Here is a 15,865-nt window from a genome sequence, read left to right on the forward strand (position 1 = left end):
CAAAAATCATTCAAATATTTGTTACACTAGAAAAATAATACTTATCTAAATGGATTCAATAAAGATCATTATCTTGAAAGATAATAAAGTTATTTTTGATAGAATATATATTTGAAAGTTGTTTAATATGAAAATTTTCATTTTGTTAGTAATTACATACTCTTATACTAATAACATATTAGAAGAGATAAATTAGGAATGAATATACTTAAAACGAGAAAAATAAGACTGAAATGGTTCGAACATATAAAAAAAAAATACAAAATGCACCAACAAGAAAGTGCAAGAGGCAGGTTGTCGCAAGCTTTGGGAAGGTAGAGGTAGCCGTAGAAACATTAGGGAGAAATGATTAGTCAGTACATGACGTATCTATAGCTTGTTGAATACGGAAGACATAATGTTATACCTCATTTGTTTCAATTTATTTGTTTTACTTTTTCCTTTAATCTATTTCAAAATGATTTTATTTTTTTTGACAATTCTTTATTTCGATGAAAGATTATTCAACTTTTTACATGATACATTTAAAATTTTATAATTAAAAATTATTTTAATATATTTTTCGTTTTACTTTCTTAAATTTGATGTCAAATCAATATCGCAAATTCTATGTTTAATAGTAATAATATGTCAACATTTGGATCCTAATGACAAGATACTCTATAGGTACATGTCAGGTTACATAGTTAATAAATATGTATATATACCTATTATACTCATAATGTGTTCATTTTGTTTGGCTCTCCCTTGGTGGCTGCTGAAATCACAAAAGCCCTAGTTCCTTCATTCTCAATTTCACTTTACACATACTTTCTGGGGTTTTAACACAAACCCCACCTGCAAAAATTATCAAAAAAGTAATAATTACATATCAAAAAAAGAAGAAGTTTCCTCCTAGAAAGGTACTTTCTTGAATTTGTTTGTTCTCTATATTTGATTTTTGGAACATTTTGGCATAGATATTGAATTCTTGTTTCTGTTGTGTTATCTTGATTGGTTTTGCTTATTGAATAACTTGTTCACTTTGAAACTAGTTGGAACTTGGGGTCAGCTTATTGAGCCATGTTTGTAAGATTTTTTGTTTTCAAGAAAGAAAAAGGTGAGATTTTTAATAGAATTCCTATCTGGGGTTTATAGAAAAAAAGTCATTTGTATTTAAAGAAAGTCCCCTAATGTAAAGGTACTTTCTTGAATCTATAATCTAACTTTTCCAAAGCAAGGGGTTTGCCTTCGGGTTGTTGTGTGGTTTGTGAGCTATTGCGTAGGAGCAGGTAGCGGCTGCGGGTTTCCCTTGTTGGAAAAACATAAATCTAACTTTCAAGTTTTTTGTTCTCTCTGTTGATTTTAGGAACATGGTGTCCCAGATTTCTTGTATTGTATACTGGTTTGCTTATTGAATAGCTCCTTTATTTGAGCCATGCCAATTATCTACCTACCTTAAATCAGAATCTAGTTGAGATTGTATAATTGAGCTATGCACTTGCAAGTTTCTTTTCTTTGAAGAAAAGAAAAGAAGGACTTGAGCCGGGGTCTTTCGGAAAACAACCTCTCTGCCTTCACAAGGTAGGGGTAAGGAATGCGTACACACCACCCTCCCTAGACTCCACTTGTGGGATTACATTGGATTTGTGTTTGTTGTTGAAGAAAAGGAAAAAAGGTTTAATTTTTAGCTGAAGTATAATATCTTGAACTTTACCCGTTTACTTTAGCAAATTTTAATTGATTTGTTGTTTTTAGTTGGATTTGGACATCTTTTTTTTGTTGTATTTTCAAATCATCACCCTAATTGAGCTATGTACTTGCAAGTGTTTCTTCTTTTTTTTTTCGAAGAAAGAAAAAGATGGGATTTTTAGGTGAAATCTGTAAGCTTGAACTTTGAGATTATGGTTACTACTTACTAGCTAGTATATTTTTGCATTTTTTCATCAATTTGCTTGTTTTTACTTGGATTGAATATTTTTTAGAAGTTAGGCCTTCAAATCTTTCTCCTGATGTATTTTCAGTTCAAGTTCTATTCTGTCTATTTGAATTTTTCGCAACATTTTTTCATAGATTTGATTGCTTGTTTCAAATTTTGTACTCTCAGATCTGTTTTTTTTTTCAGAAAGGAAAAGGTGGAAATTGTGGTTGAATTTGGAATGTTGAACTCTGATTGGGAGCTAGTTTGTTTAAACAATTACTCCTCAATTCTCTGTTTTAACTTGGATTTAAACATCTTTTACAACTTGGGTCTGCTCTTAAAATTGTTATCCTTATGTTGCAATTTTTCTTCGATTAAGTCTTACTGCAACAACAACATACCCAGTGTAATCCCACCCACTAGTGGGGTCTGGGGAGGGTGGTGTTTACGCATTCCTTACCCCTACCTTGTGAAGGCAGAGATGATGTTTTCCGAAAGACCCTCGGTTCAAGTAATGTGCAAGTTATACTAATCAAGAAAAAAATAGATAGCTGTATTAGTTCTCTCTTGGTTATGTTTAATTTCCTTCTATAATATTTGTATGTGGAGCATTTGAAATTCCTTTCTTTTTCCCCTCATTTTTCGTCTTCTGTTATGCAGTCTTGAGGTGGGAAAGCAAAGAAGGAATTGAATCTCGAGTGTTCTGCTCTGATTTCAATTAGTTTGGCTGTTTTTTTTTGGATTTAAACAAGCAAGAAGGAAAGAGTACACGAAGCAACATGATTCTTTAGTATGGTAGACCATGAATTGAGGTTTATTGAAGAATCCTATTTGTGTAAGTGGACAAATTCATATTTCTTCTTCATATTCTGCTTTGCTAAGTTTGTCTTAGTTGATATCCTTGTAGTTCTGTGCTTCTATTATTTCGGACAGTAATGTTATCAAGCTTTAATATGATCTAAAGTTTTAATGCTAATGAATCAGTTCCTTGTGGCGTAGGGCGAAGTGTTTTTTTTTAGCTTAGGTCAATTTTTAATGTGATTTATAGAAAAGAGGTATATTCATAGTTACCCTAGTTTACCATAAGTATTCAAGCTTCGTTACTCCAAAAGTAAAGATGAAATATACAATCATATACATAATGCGTCTTGTTTCACTAAAGCTCACGCTTTTATTGCACTTTGCGTTTAAAAATCCGACAAGGAGCTTTTCAGTATTTTCACCTTTGAGCTTTGACTGAAAAAAGAAATGCTGTTATATAGTGTCATAGACTGAAAAAAGAATTGCTTGATTTATAGATTTGGTAAAAGAAATTGTCTTTAGCTCCATATGTGTAGCTACCTACTTGTATGGTTCTTCTTGAGGTCTCGAAGTTTGAAACTAGAATGGTCCGGGATTTCTTGTTTACATGGGAAAAGCTGAAAGTGTTAGGAAGGCTTTCTTCTGAGTATATAACCTCTGTCCATACGAACTTATAGCAGAAATAGGAAACAGCAACAACAACATACCCAATGTAACCCACAAGTGGGTCTGGGGAAGGTGGTGCGTATGCAGCCTTACTCCTACCTACTAAAGGTAGAAAGATTGTTTCCGATAGACCGTCGGTTGAGTAAAGAACTACAACAATTAGTAAGAAAAGGAAATACAGTAGTACAGGAGCCAAAATAGTGGAGAAAAGAATAGTAACAACAACAAATAACAACAATAACTGAAACAATGGAAACAATAGCAGAAATAGAAAGTTGAGGAAAATAAAAAAGGAAAGATGTTTTCTTTTGGTCAGATTAGCAAAAAGAATCTTGCATGGTTAGAGGGGGAAGGGGGGAGAGAAGTCAAATTGTTCTACGTAATTTTCCCGAAAACATACTCTGTTTGTTATTCTGGTTGACATCTGCTAAATCATTCCTTTTCATATTCTCTTGACCTTGTGTCTTTTGTGTGGTGGGTGAATGACCTGAAATATGGTTTTTAATGGAATTCAATGTGGTACAGGATGATTATTTATCATGATCTGTTGCTGAAGGTTTGACTCGGTGCAAAGTTTTACTCCATTGTTGCTGTTTACAGGAACTTGGTGTAAAGTTTGATATCTAATGGATAGAAAGGATACTTCTGGATTCGTAAGCGGGGGTAGGATGTGCTCTTTTTGACACATCTAATCTTAGTTTAGCCACTAACTAATTTTTAGGCCGGAAGGCAGGTGACTGTTCTTTTGCAAATTGCAATTGAGATTTGGTTCAATAGGAGTGTTGCATCCTAGCTATTAGGTCATGGACTCCAGATTCCACTATTTGGGGTTTTCTGCAAACCCTTCATTGAATACATCCAAGAGTCTGGGAGATTCCATCCGAGTTAATGGAGCTGGAGCTGAAGGTGCTGATTGTGCTGATACCACCCTGCAACTTGATTCCGTTGGGTCCTTAATGCCTTTATTCCCTGCCACAAAGGAAATAAAACACAATTGGAGCTTGATTCGTGGATCTGTTGATCAGCAAATTGGTTCATCTTTGTGTCTAAGCTTAGGCCGTTCATCAAGTGCCTCGGAAAGTAAATGGAGTTCAGGCATTGTATGTACCTCAATATCTCCAGCGAAAGAAATTGGTGAGTCCTCGATGGACCTGGAGGTGGACTTTGGTCTTTATCTTGCCAATGATAAGAAACTAAGGCCAAAAAGTTTGATTAGCTCCGATCCAAAAGTACTTGATGAAGGGCCTGCAATTGATCTGGAATTGAGTCTTTCCAGTAGTGCTGCTGAATCTGATGTTACCAGTTTGCATCTAACCTCCACTTCACCACAAAGTGTCATAAAGGTGCCACATGGTTTTGGTGGAGCTCTTCAGACTGATGAAGTATCAGCGGTTTCTCATTGGAAGACCAGTAGCATTTTTCATCCGTTACATGTGCCACAGGACCAAGGGTCTAGTTACTTCTCGAAACAGGTGACAAAAGAAGTTGAGCCATCTTCAGTCTCTCTTGATCCTTCCTCAAGTATAATAACAAATCAAAATAGCTCAGTCACTTGTACTTCTGAAACAAAGAAGCAGCAACGCGGCAGTGGCATCAAACAATGTCAGTTCAAGGATTGTATTAAAGGAGCAAGAGGTGCTTCCGGCTTTTGCATTGCCCATGGTGGAGGACGTAGGTGTCAAAAACCAGACTGCCATAAGGGAGCTGAAGGTCGAACTGCCTTCTGTAAAGCCCATGGTGGTGGTCGGCGGTGTGGATTCCTTGATTGTACCAAGAGTGCAGAAGGACGCACTGGCTTCTGCATTGCACATGGGGGTGGACGCCGTTGCAGTTATGAAGACTGCACCCGTGCTGCCAGAGGGAAGTCCGGATTATGCATTAGACATGGTGGGGGCAAGAGATGCCAGGAAGAAAACTGCATAAGAAGTGCTGAAGGACTCTCTGGCTTTTGCATTTCACATGGAGGTGGCCGGCGGTGTCAGTACCCCCAGTGCTCTAAAGGGGCACAAGGAAGCACCATGTTTTGCAAAGGCCACGGTGGTGGGAAACGTTGCACATTTGAAGGGTGCAATAGGGGCGCAGAGGGGAGCACACCTTTCTGTAAGGGTCATGGTGGAGGGAAAAGATGTTCATTTGAAGGAGGTGGGATTTGCCCAAAGAGTGTTCACGGAGGGACTCTCTTCTGTGTTAGACATGGTGGTGGTAAGAGATGTGCCATACCAGAGTGCTCCAAGAGTGCTAGGGGCCGGACAGATTATTGTGTGCGTCATGGTGGTGGTAAAAGATGCAAGTTTGTAGACTGTGGAAAAAGTGCTCAGGGTAGCACTGATTTCTGCAAGGCGCATGGCAGTGGAAAAAGATGTTCTTGGGGTCAACCTGATTCCGGATTTGGCCAAATGGATAGTCCTTGTAACTCATTTGCAAAAGGGAAGAGTGGACTTGTTGAATCTCATGTGGAGCAAGACAAACGCGTTCATGGTGGTGGTGATACTCTAGGGGCTGCGATCTTGGATTCAACACCCCTAAATCCCGGGAAGATGAAGGAGATCGATATCATGAACACAGGTTGGAAATATTTTGGATTCAATCAAGCAAGTATGCCAGTAGGTGGAAGCTCATCATCAGTTTCCGAAGGAAGAGTGCACGGAGGAAGTTTGATGGCAATGCTGGCAGGTGGTTCATGACATACCTTAAACAGCAGCACAGGTACAGTGAATACATCCGTGCCAGGCAAACCTTTTGTAACGCCAAAAAACTGGACGTGAGGTATTTCATTTCGATTGTAATGCTTCGAACTTGTGCAACATTATTTGTGTCATTTCTGTTATATAGCTTGTTCACTATTATGGTTATTGAGAAGCTGTTCTCTGTCATTTGTTTAGTCGGTTTCGACTCGAACTTGATACTGTTAATATATATAGTGGTAATAATGTGCATAGCTGTTTTCTTGTTGCTTTGGTCTTGTAAATATTTTGTAGTATGAGTAAACTCATCATAAAGATGTTTCTATAAAACATCATTTGTATACCTAAGTTTTGAGTTTGATAATATTGCCATTATTCTGTAGTTGTCATGTTAAGGCTCTGATCTGTCACTCGGATTCTTCAAAAATGTTGATGGATGTGTGTCAGTTCCTCCAAAAGTAACGCATTTTTGGAGGATCTGACACGAATGGGACAACTATCATTACTTTTGGAGGAACCGACACGAATGGGACAACTATTTGGAGAGTGTCTGTTCATCACTATTTTGTTGACAAAGAGATGCAAATTTTATCCCCTCATCCTATTTGAATAAACGACGTTGTTATGGAATAAATTATATGGACTATTCTATTTATTCTTTAACAATAAATAATTTTTTTCCTTACATATATACTACAAGACAACTTGTTGGGAGCTGTTTGATGACATAACCCAGTTTGATTGTTCCTTATTTTACTATTCCTTACTGGCAAGTGGCAACTAGCAAATCAAAGAAGTCATATCTCACAATTATAAAAGTATCAATAAATAATTGCAAAGAATTTTTTTTTAAAAAAAAATGATTAAAGTATACAAATAAAAATGACTGGAAGGTTTTTTTTCTTATTCCTAACTGGCAAGTCAAATAAGTGTTTATCTTAAAATTTTATAGGTAGAAAAGGAAACTAATACAAAAAAGAAAAAGAAGAAGATTTAAGAATGCAAATAAAAAACATTAGAGGGGTAAATGTGTAAGCATTTGATGTCGAAATAGGAGATTACTCATGTAGATGTTTAGGACATTTATATCCTTTAAACCTATTTGCGCAATTCTCGTGCGTATGATAATTGCTACAGTTGAAAATTAAAATGCTTTCTTTCTGACCTTCTCGTATTAAAGAAGATTCTTTCAATACTTTGACGTTCATTTCGAATATTAACCAAATTTGTCATCTACTTTCAAGTTTCAAATTCGTCAACTACTTACAAATTTATCACGATTTTTAACTTAGCTCCCAAAGGTACTCCACCTATAGTCCTTTATAGTTTTGTCATATAATAAGATATAGAAAAATTCCACGCATCATTTTCACTTACATTACAATGTTTTCACACTAATTTTTTTTTAAAGCATTTTGAATAAGAAGTTGCTAACTATTTCACCATACACTTTGTGGTATAAGAATATCAATTATAATCGGACTTTTTGATATCGTTATTTTGTATAACAATATTTCACTATAATATTTGAATTAATTTCTTATATTATGTTATATTACATGTTCTTTGTAATAACATTTTGATATATCAATAAAAAAATATCCAGTGCAAAAGCTTAATTTTGTCATTTCACCCCATGAGTAAAATGTTGAGTCTTCAGACCATAGGCCATAAATATCTCTGTGTTTGACTGATCAGTCTTCACAAACTCCAAAAAAGAAAAATGGGCAACTGTAACAGCTTATCTTCCGACCACCCCCCCCCCCCCGCCGCCGCCGCCGGCGGTGGCGGCGGCGCCACTTCAGCGCCGTCGACCACCGGTATCAGAATCATCCCTTCCTCACAAACACCACCTCCACGACCATTCTCCGGCATCGGCCGTGTTCTCGGCCGGCCAATGGAGGATGTCCGGTCCATCTACATTTTCGGCGGCGAACTCGGCCGCGGTCAATTCGGAGTCACCTACTTAGTTACTAACAAAAAAACGCGCCAGCAGTTCGCGTGCAAGTCAATCGCTACACGAAAACTCATCAACAAGGACGATGTCGACGACGTCCGCCGTGAAGTTCAGATCATGCATCACCTTACCGGTCACCGGAACATCGTTGAGCTTAAAGGAACTTTTGAGGATAAACATCACGTTCATCTCGTCATGGAACTTTGTGCCGGCGGCGAACTTTTTGACCGGATAATTGCTAAAGGACACTATTCCGAGCGAGCTGCTGCTGGAGTTTGCCGGCAGATGGTGACTGTTGTTCACAATTGTCATTCTATGGGAGTTATGCATAGGGATTTAAAACCTGAAAATTTCCTGTTTTTGAGCTCCGATGAAACTTCACCATTGAAGGCTACTGATTTTGGGCTATCAGTCTTTTTCAAACCAGGTATTATTTGATCACCGATCAATTGCGCCTTAATTTTAAGCTAATTTAGGTCTGCTGTATGAATAATTTGAATACTTTTGCTTTGTCCATCACCACTCTGAAAGAAACCAATAGCAACGACAACAAACCATTGTAGTCCCATAAGGGGGTCTGAGGAGTGTAGAGTGTACGCAAATATAACCCCTATCTCATAGATGTTGTTTTCAAAAGACTCTCAGCTCGAGTAACGCACATCAGAGTAGTTAAAAGAAAATACAGAAGTAAAAAGGACATGGAATATAATAGGGAAATCATAACATAACATTAAAAAAACAGGAGCAATAACAATAACAAAACTAATGAGATAATTGGAGCATAGTAAATAGCAAGGATTTACAAAAATTGTAAGACAAGCAACTACTACTGATATGAATGAGGAAACAGTACAACGCATCAAACTAGCACCAAATCTATCCCGCCTGAAAAAGATACAATGCTCTACCTGCTAACTTTCTACCCTAATATGCGACCTCCATAACCTTCCATCTATGGTCATGTCATTGGAAAGTTGGAGTTGAGAATTTTTAGCAAGGGGATTTAAAATATGAAAAAGTAAGCATATGAAGAAGTCAAGAGCTTTGTTAGATTTTTTGCTGGACCTCTTTGTTTACGGCTCTTTGGGAGATATTGGTGAGCTATTCAACCTAAAAGCCACCTGTGGCTGCAGGTGATGTGTTCAAAGACCTGGTTGGTAGTGCATATTATGTCGCTCCTGAAGTTCTGCGCCGAGAATATGGACCTGAAGCTGATATTTGGAGTGCTGGAGTTATTCTATACATTCTACTCAGCGGTGTTCCACCATTTTATGGAGGTAATTTCATCTGCTACCTCTATAATTTTAGCATCAGAATTTTCTCAAGTTTCTTCGTCATTATTGATTTCCTTTTCATGACAGCACCAATAGAACTATGGTGAATTCTTGCATGCACCATGTAACATCTTTTTATTTCCTTCGTGCTAAAATATGAAGAAGAAATTGAAGAAACATGTCATTCAGGAATTGTAGCAGAATGCACTGGAAATATTAGGAAACACGATGAGATGGCTTAAAAAGTTGAAGAATTTCATACTTATCTTGCAGATATATTTTTACAGCATTTTTTCTCCAATTTTTTCATATTAAATTTTTTTATTTGAACAGCATTAGTATGTTCCTCTTGTAATTGCCGTAATATCACAATATAGAAAAATTTAACTTACTTATATGATATCTTGCATTAGTTAGTGTTCTCCTTAGTATCTGAGCATTGTAGTTTTCCAACTCCATATTTGCAACTGGCTTCCCGTAAAATTAGCAAGGGGATAGCTGCTCCAATTATTAAAACCTCTTTCCATGTCAAACTTGGGGAAGCATATCCTATTTTTAGGAAAATGATTTTTAAGATGTTTTACAAAATTTTGCTGAGCCTTTTGTTTCTAGTGCTGAATAACTACCAGCTTTTTTTGTACGCAGAGAATGATCAGAGTATCTTTGATGCTGTTCTTCGAGGTCATCTTGATTTTTCATCTGATCCTTGGCCTTCAGTATCGAGTAGCGCTAAAGATCTTGTTAAGAAGATGCTACGATCTGATCCTAGAGAAAGGATTTCTGCAGCTGAAGTCCTAAGTAAGATTCAGCTTTGATCAAATTCTGTCATAATACACTGCAGAATGTCTTTCTTATATTGTCTCTATTTGGTATGATCTGTTATATTTATAATTAAGAGGATTACTTTTATTTGTATAGCTATAGCATCCAGAATTCCTTTAGCTAAGTAATTAGTCTATGAAGTCCAAAAGATTATGCCAATCACCTATAGTAGCGAGTTTGTACGAAGACCCAAAGATAGTTCACATCTATATTTCAAAACATGGATTACTCGGGTTTTCTTTCAAAGCATCCATGGGTTGTTTTCCTTCCACACATTCCATAGGAGACATGCTCATGCTCATAGAACTCAATTTTTTTTAAGGAATAACTGTGGTCCTTGCGATAACTCCTACTGGTAGGTTCTGGTATGCATAATTGATGGTTTTAATACTTATAATCTCTGGAATGACCATTTCACACTGTACTATAACTGAAGTAAATATTATATGCAATTGCAGATCATCCATGGATGAGAGAAGATGGTGATGCATCTGACAAACCTCTTGACATTGCTGTCTTATCTAGAATGAAACAATTCCGTGCTATGAACAAGTTGAAGAAAGTAGCACTGAAGGTCAGACTCGTATATTCAATGTTCTAATTCTTAACGAGATAGGCAATTTCTCTCCCTTTCATGTGTTCCCCGACAACTGTGCTTATCTTCCGTTTCCCTGAATTTGTAGGTAATTGCTGAAAATCTTTCTGAAGAAGAAATCATTGGCTTGAAGGAAATGTTCAAATCTATAGACACAGATGACAGTGGGACAATTACATTTGAAGAATTGAAAGCTGGTCTTACAAAAATGGGTACAAAGCTTTCTGAGTCAGAAGTCAGGCAGTTGATGGAAGCGGTATTTTCCTGGCCATTCCTTATTTTATGGTTACTGTTCCCTCTCTTTTTAGCTCATATCTCCTTCTTGCAATTATTCGTCATGTTCATTTTACAAATTTGGAAGCAGTGGATCACTCGTTGAGATGTAAATTTCTGAGAACTAAAAGCTTCTCGGTGAAGTGCATGAACAAGAGATTTACATAGTCCTGAAGAAATTCTTCATTTTGGCTTCAAAATACCATGAAAATGATGTATATGCTCTCAATCCCCTTAAAATCATTTGACATAAAAAATATTGGGCTTCAAAATACCATGAAGACTGCATGCATAGAGTGTACTCATTAATGCATAGTCCATAATACAGATATTTGGTTGTTCTTCCAGGCTGATGTTGATGGAAATGGAACAATTGATTACCTTGAGTTCATAACAGCTACGATGCACCTGAATCGCATGGAAAGAGAAGATCACTTGTACAAAGCCTTTGAGTATTTTGACAAGGATAAGAGCGGGTATGAAGCTATCCATCTGACCCCCTACATTGGGTAACACTTTATTGTTTTCTAATCTTTGTCCCTTTAGGTATATTACGATGGAAGAATTGGAGCATGCGCTGAAGGAATACAACATTACTGATGAAAAAACAATAAAAGAGATCATTGCTGAAGTTGACACAGACAATGTACGGTATCCTTTTCCTTATGCAAGTTTATTTGATATTTCTATTTACAACATCTAAACATCTTGTGTTTGAGAGAATTTCTTGTTGGAGAAACAAGGAAAAATACAACTGTAAATTTAATATTTATTTATAAGCAAGTACAAGTAATGCATGAGTCGTGCTAGCACTGTCCTAAGAAACTATATAAGCAATGTGAAATGTTTCCCTAGGATTAATCAAACTTTCTCTATAAGAGAAGCAGGAACAACAAAATGAATATAATACAAAACCAACAAGTTGCGAAAGAGGGTTATGATAGGGTAATGATCCTCTAATAATCATCTATATTGAGATGATATAGATATCTTTGGTCCATTTATAGCCGTGTGTGGCTGTGAATGGTTTCCTTTGGACTGTCATGGATAAATATTTTTAACCAATTGCAGGATGGAAGAATCAATTACGATGAGTTCGCTACCATGATGAGGAAAGGTAATCCAGATTTTGTCAACAATAGGCGCCGCAGATGAGACACACGTAACTCATAAAACACACCATTTGATTAGCACTGCTGCTCCAGTGAATTTTTACCAGTGGAACCTCTATAAAGATTCAATTGGTATTCCCTGTTTTAGCTATCTGGGATTGTGAGAGTTTTGGCTCTCCATTCATATCAAACAAAAGAAGTTTCGGCTTTTTGGTTAATTGGCGGTATGAGTTCCTTGTTGGATTGAGGTTCTGATTTGGTGAGTGGTACAAATCTGAAAAAGTATTTAATGTATAGTATACAATTGATAATGCTGATGGTATTTGCTTCTTTGGTTCATACTTCAGCCTCTTTGAAACAAATGAAGAGAAGTCCATTTCCCCTCCTCTGTGTGCTTTTGAGCATTGTGTTTCTTGTTCTGGAACAATCAATAATTTTGTTAAGAGGAATGTATTTGTTGTCCCACATTTGGTAACAGTAGTTTATCTCCAATTATGGGTATCCAGGGTGAGTTTGAGTTATATACACTGTCATTGTAGAATCATGAGGTCCCTCAGGTTGCAAAATCACTAGGTGATTTCTTCTTATCTGTCCTAATCTTGGTGAACAGATCTAGTTAGTTGATACTTGTTGCTAGTGAGCTCTCTCAAGTTAAATTTCCAGTAGAGGCGAAATCACTCTCATTTGACCTAGTGTTGGTTAACGGGGTTAACAGTGTTATTTGGTACTTGTTGAGAGGTGGTAGGTATCCTTTGGTATGCAAGTTGGCTCAGACAACACGGTTATTAATATCTCAGATAGTCACTTAAACTTCTGTGAACTGTTTTCTCCTAAAGTCACTCAACTTGATTTTTATCTCAAAAGTCACTCAATTATGAACTTTTTTCATAGAAAGTCATTCAACTATGAATGTTATTCTTAGAAGGGAAAATACATCAAATCCCCCTCAAACTTGTCCACAAAACTCACTTTAGCATTGTAACTTTACGGGTGTTTAAACACCCCCTTAAAGAACTTTCAGGTGAATTAAATAACACCTTATATATACAATACCAATTTCATGGTTCGGAGGTGATATACACGCGCGCCACATCAGCACCACCTCAGTGACACGTTGACAACACGTCATAGGGTGAAAAAAATTAGTTTTCATTTCTTTTTTCTTTTTCCATGTCATTTTTTGTTTTTAGTTTTCATTTTTTTTTGTTCTTCCATATATTTTTGTTCTCATTTTCACTGTGTACTCGTCTTCTTCATCCCTCCATCTTCTCCATTACAAGCCTAGGATAGAAAACTAACACACACAACATTTCTAATAATTTGACGAATATTGTGTCAAACAGAGAAACAAAGCGATACATATATTATCATGAAAAATGAGAACACATAAAATGAAAAAAAAAGCTGAGGAAACGAGTATGGCCGGCGTTCTGTTCAGGTCGCCGGCGTGGTGAAATTTTTTGACGAGATTGGGTGATTTCATGGCACCTAGTCTCTTATGGAGCAGTGATGAACGAGGAAAAAAGGGGGTGGTGGTGATGTCCTTCATGATTGAGCAACATTGAATTTGTTGGCCCATAATTGCCATCAAGAATTTTATAGAGAGATGAAACAATTTGAGAGAAAGAGGATATGAAACAGGGGTAGTTGAACAATGACAAAAGTGGACCCACTTGTTTTTCTTTTTAATTTTTTCTTTATACACGCCTAAAACTTTGTAATTTGCCACGTCAGCCACTAAGGTGATATTAAATTCACTTACAAGTAATTTAAGGGGGTATTTAAATGCACGTAAAGTTGTAGTACTAAAGTAAGTTTTGGTGACAAGTTTGAGGGGGATTTTATGTATTTTCCCATCTTAGAAACTCACTCAACTATGGATATTTTACTTACAAAATTGCTCAACCTTTTATTTTATCTATTTCCCCCAAAAATATTCTCCCATCTCTTTTTTGTTCTTTTTTTTAAAAAAAATAATCGAATGAAGTGCATGGTTTGATAGGTTTAATTTTGGACTTCGAATTTAACAAAAAGACAGTTATATAATGCTCTCAAATTAAACAACTATTTTCAAGTTGAACTGTACAATTTATTGCCATTTCTTTATTTTTTGGAGCAACAAATTAGTAACTGCTTAATTATTACATTAATATGTTGGTAACATCATTAATTAGGTGCTAAAATTATATGTAAATCAAATTATTAGTATTTACTGGTCACTGGTAAAATATTAGATATAATATTCTAAATAATTAATAGTAAAAATATTAGACATAATACAAAAATAATTATGCATCATTACAAAAATATTGGGACGTCATTACGGACCATAATGTTCTGGTCAGAACCTTCTGTTATATTATTGATTAATAATAGGAAAGAGAGAAATTGATTTGTATCAAGAGAGAAATTGATTTGAATTGTAAAAAGTCCCAATAATTAAGGAAGTATAATGTTAGGATAATTATTAATTACCACTTTTAATGAGATTGTGTATTTGATTATATTTTTTAAAAGATACGGTATATTTATTAAAAAATGGTATTATAAGTAATATTTTTAAACTAGTGGGAATATATGTATTTATGGTATGAAAGTATGTCTGTATAGGTAGTTTTTCCTTAATAGTATCCTAATTTTTTCTTACAAATGTAATTCTTAATTTAATTATCTTGCTTAACTAAAAAAAATATAAAGAACGCAGAAAGAGAATAATTTTTTGGGGGAAAAGGGTTCATTATTATATTTTTAACAGATCGGATCAAATGGATGGACATTAAATAGTTCAAATGGATGTTTATTTAATTTCTAATATTTTAATTTTAGTATAGATCTTATATCAATAGACTTTAATTAAAAAATTAATTAAATAGATTGAGTAAATTTGTAGGTAAAACATCCATAATTGAATGATTTTTGAGTTAAAAATCAAAGTAGAGTGACTTTCTAAGTAAAGAATGGGCTGATTTAAAAAATATACAATAAAAATATAGCCATGTTTTATTTACATAAAAATAATAGCCAAAAGTCATAGAAAGTATACACTAATTATACATTATAGCTTGTCAAAAGTAATAGAAAATATACACTAACTATACAATACAATTTATATATAGGGATAAGGGTTTGAAAACTATCCCAACTTTGGTCGAATTTGTTGTTGCGATACTAAACTTTCATGAGGACCTATTACCTCCCTAGACTATTTAATACCGTATTTTAAACATATATATTTGCCCACATGGACATAAAAAACAATGCAAAATTATAAATAGTAATGTGTCCACGTGGAAACATATATACCTTTAAAATACACTATTAAATAGTTCAGGGGGTAAAAAATACGGTATTAAATAGTTTATGGAGATAATAGGTCCTCATGAAAGTTTAGTATCGCAACAGTAAATTCGACCAAAGTTAGGGTATTTTTCTGACCCTTATCCCTTATATATACATGAACTATGCATTGACTATATATTATGATGACTCAAAAAGCTGAATATAACTTAATCATACAATGAATATATACCAACTATAAAGTATAGTTTACATATAATATGAACTATATTCTAATTATATATTATGATACACTCAAAAAATAAAATAAAATATAATTATACATGAAGTAACACAAACAATTCAATCTCGATAAATTCAAAATCACCTTTAAACAGTTCCAAAATTTTAAATATGAGATCCTCTTAATATTTTGAGTCTTTGAATATATAATTGTGTTGAAACTATTGATAAAGGGGAAGCAACAAAGAAGAAAGTGTTTACG

At 35.2% G+C, this 15,865-nt stretch overlaps 2 protein-coding genes across 3 annotated transcripts; both read left to right on the forward strand.

The window, feature by feature from the left end:
* The first annotated feature begins 729 nt into the window (after nt 1–729).
* On the forward strand, nt 730–6,399 carry LOC102589461 (uncharacterized). Of its 2 annotated transcripts, none has more exons than XM_006352197.2 (3): nt 730–902; nt 2,561–2,735; nt 3,893–6,399. In XM_006352197.2, exon 3 carries the CDS (start codon nt 4,171–4,173, stop codon nt 6,049–6,051), a length of 1,881 nt encoding a protein of 626 aa, XP_006352259.1. In that variant the 5' UTR covers nt 730–902; nt 2,561–2,735; nt 3,893–4,170; the 3' UTR covers nt 6,052–6,399. The 2 variants fall into 2 exon arrangements, with proteins under 2 accessions (XP_006352259.1, XP_006352260.1); XM_006352198.2 differs by having other exon boundaries at nt 3,968–6,399.
* Nucleotides 6,400–7,656: 1,257 nt separating this feature from the next.
* LOC102590009 (calcium-dependent protein kinase 3-like) lies at nt 7,657–12,609 on the forward strand. The gene is made up of 8 exons (XM_006352199.2): nt 7,657–8,435; nt 9,142–9,285; nt 9,928–10,080; nt 10,563–10,678; nt 10,788–10,955; nt 11,321–11,448; nt 11,519–11,618; nt 12,044–12,609. Exons 1-8 carry the CDS (start codon nt 7,775–7,777, stop codon nt 12,125–12,127), a joined length of 1,554 nt encoding a protein of 517 aa, XP_006352261.1. The 5' UTR covers nt 7,657–7,774; the 3' UTR covers nt 12,128–12,609.
* The last annotated feature ends 3,256 nt before the right edge of the window (nt 12,610–15,865 follow it).

Source organism: Solanum tuberosum, unplaced genomic scaffold, assembly GCF_000226075.1.
Source record: "Solanum tuberosum cultivar DM 1-3 516 R44 unplaced genomic scaffold, SolTub_3.0 scf00147, whole genome shotgun sequence".
NCBI lineage: Eukaryota > Viridiplantae > Streptophyta > Magnoliopsida > Solanales > Solanaceae > Solanum > Solanum tuberosum.

Excerpts from the sequence above, each read along its gene's own strand:
- LOC102589461 (XM_006352197.2), top strand. The coding sequence starts at position 4,171 with ATGGACTCCAGATTCCACTATTTGGGGTTTTCTGCAAACCCTTCATTG.
- LOC102590009 (XM_006352199.2), top strand. The coding sequence starts at position 7,775 with ATGGGCAACTGTAACAGCTTATCTTCCGACCACCCCCCCCCCCCCGCC. Across the intron at positions 8,436-9,141 it reads ATCAGTCTTTTTCAAACCAG|GTGATGTGTTCAAAGACCTG; the intron begins GTATTATTTGAT and ends CTGTGGCTGCAG. Across the intron at positions 10,081-10,562 it reads TTCTGCAGCTGAAGTCCTAA|ATCATCCATGGATGAGAGAA; the intron begins GTAAGATTCAGC and ends ATGCAATTGCAG.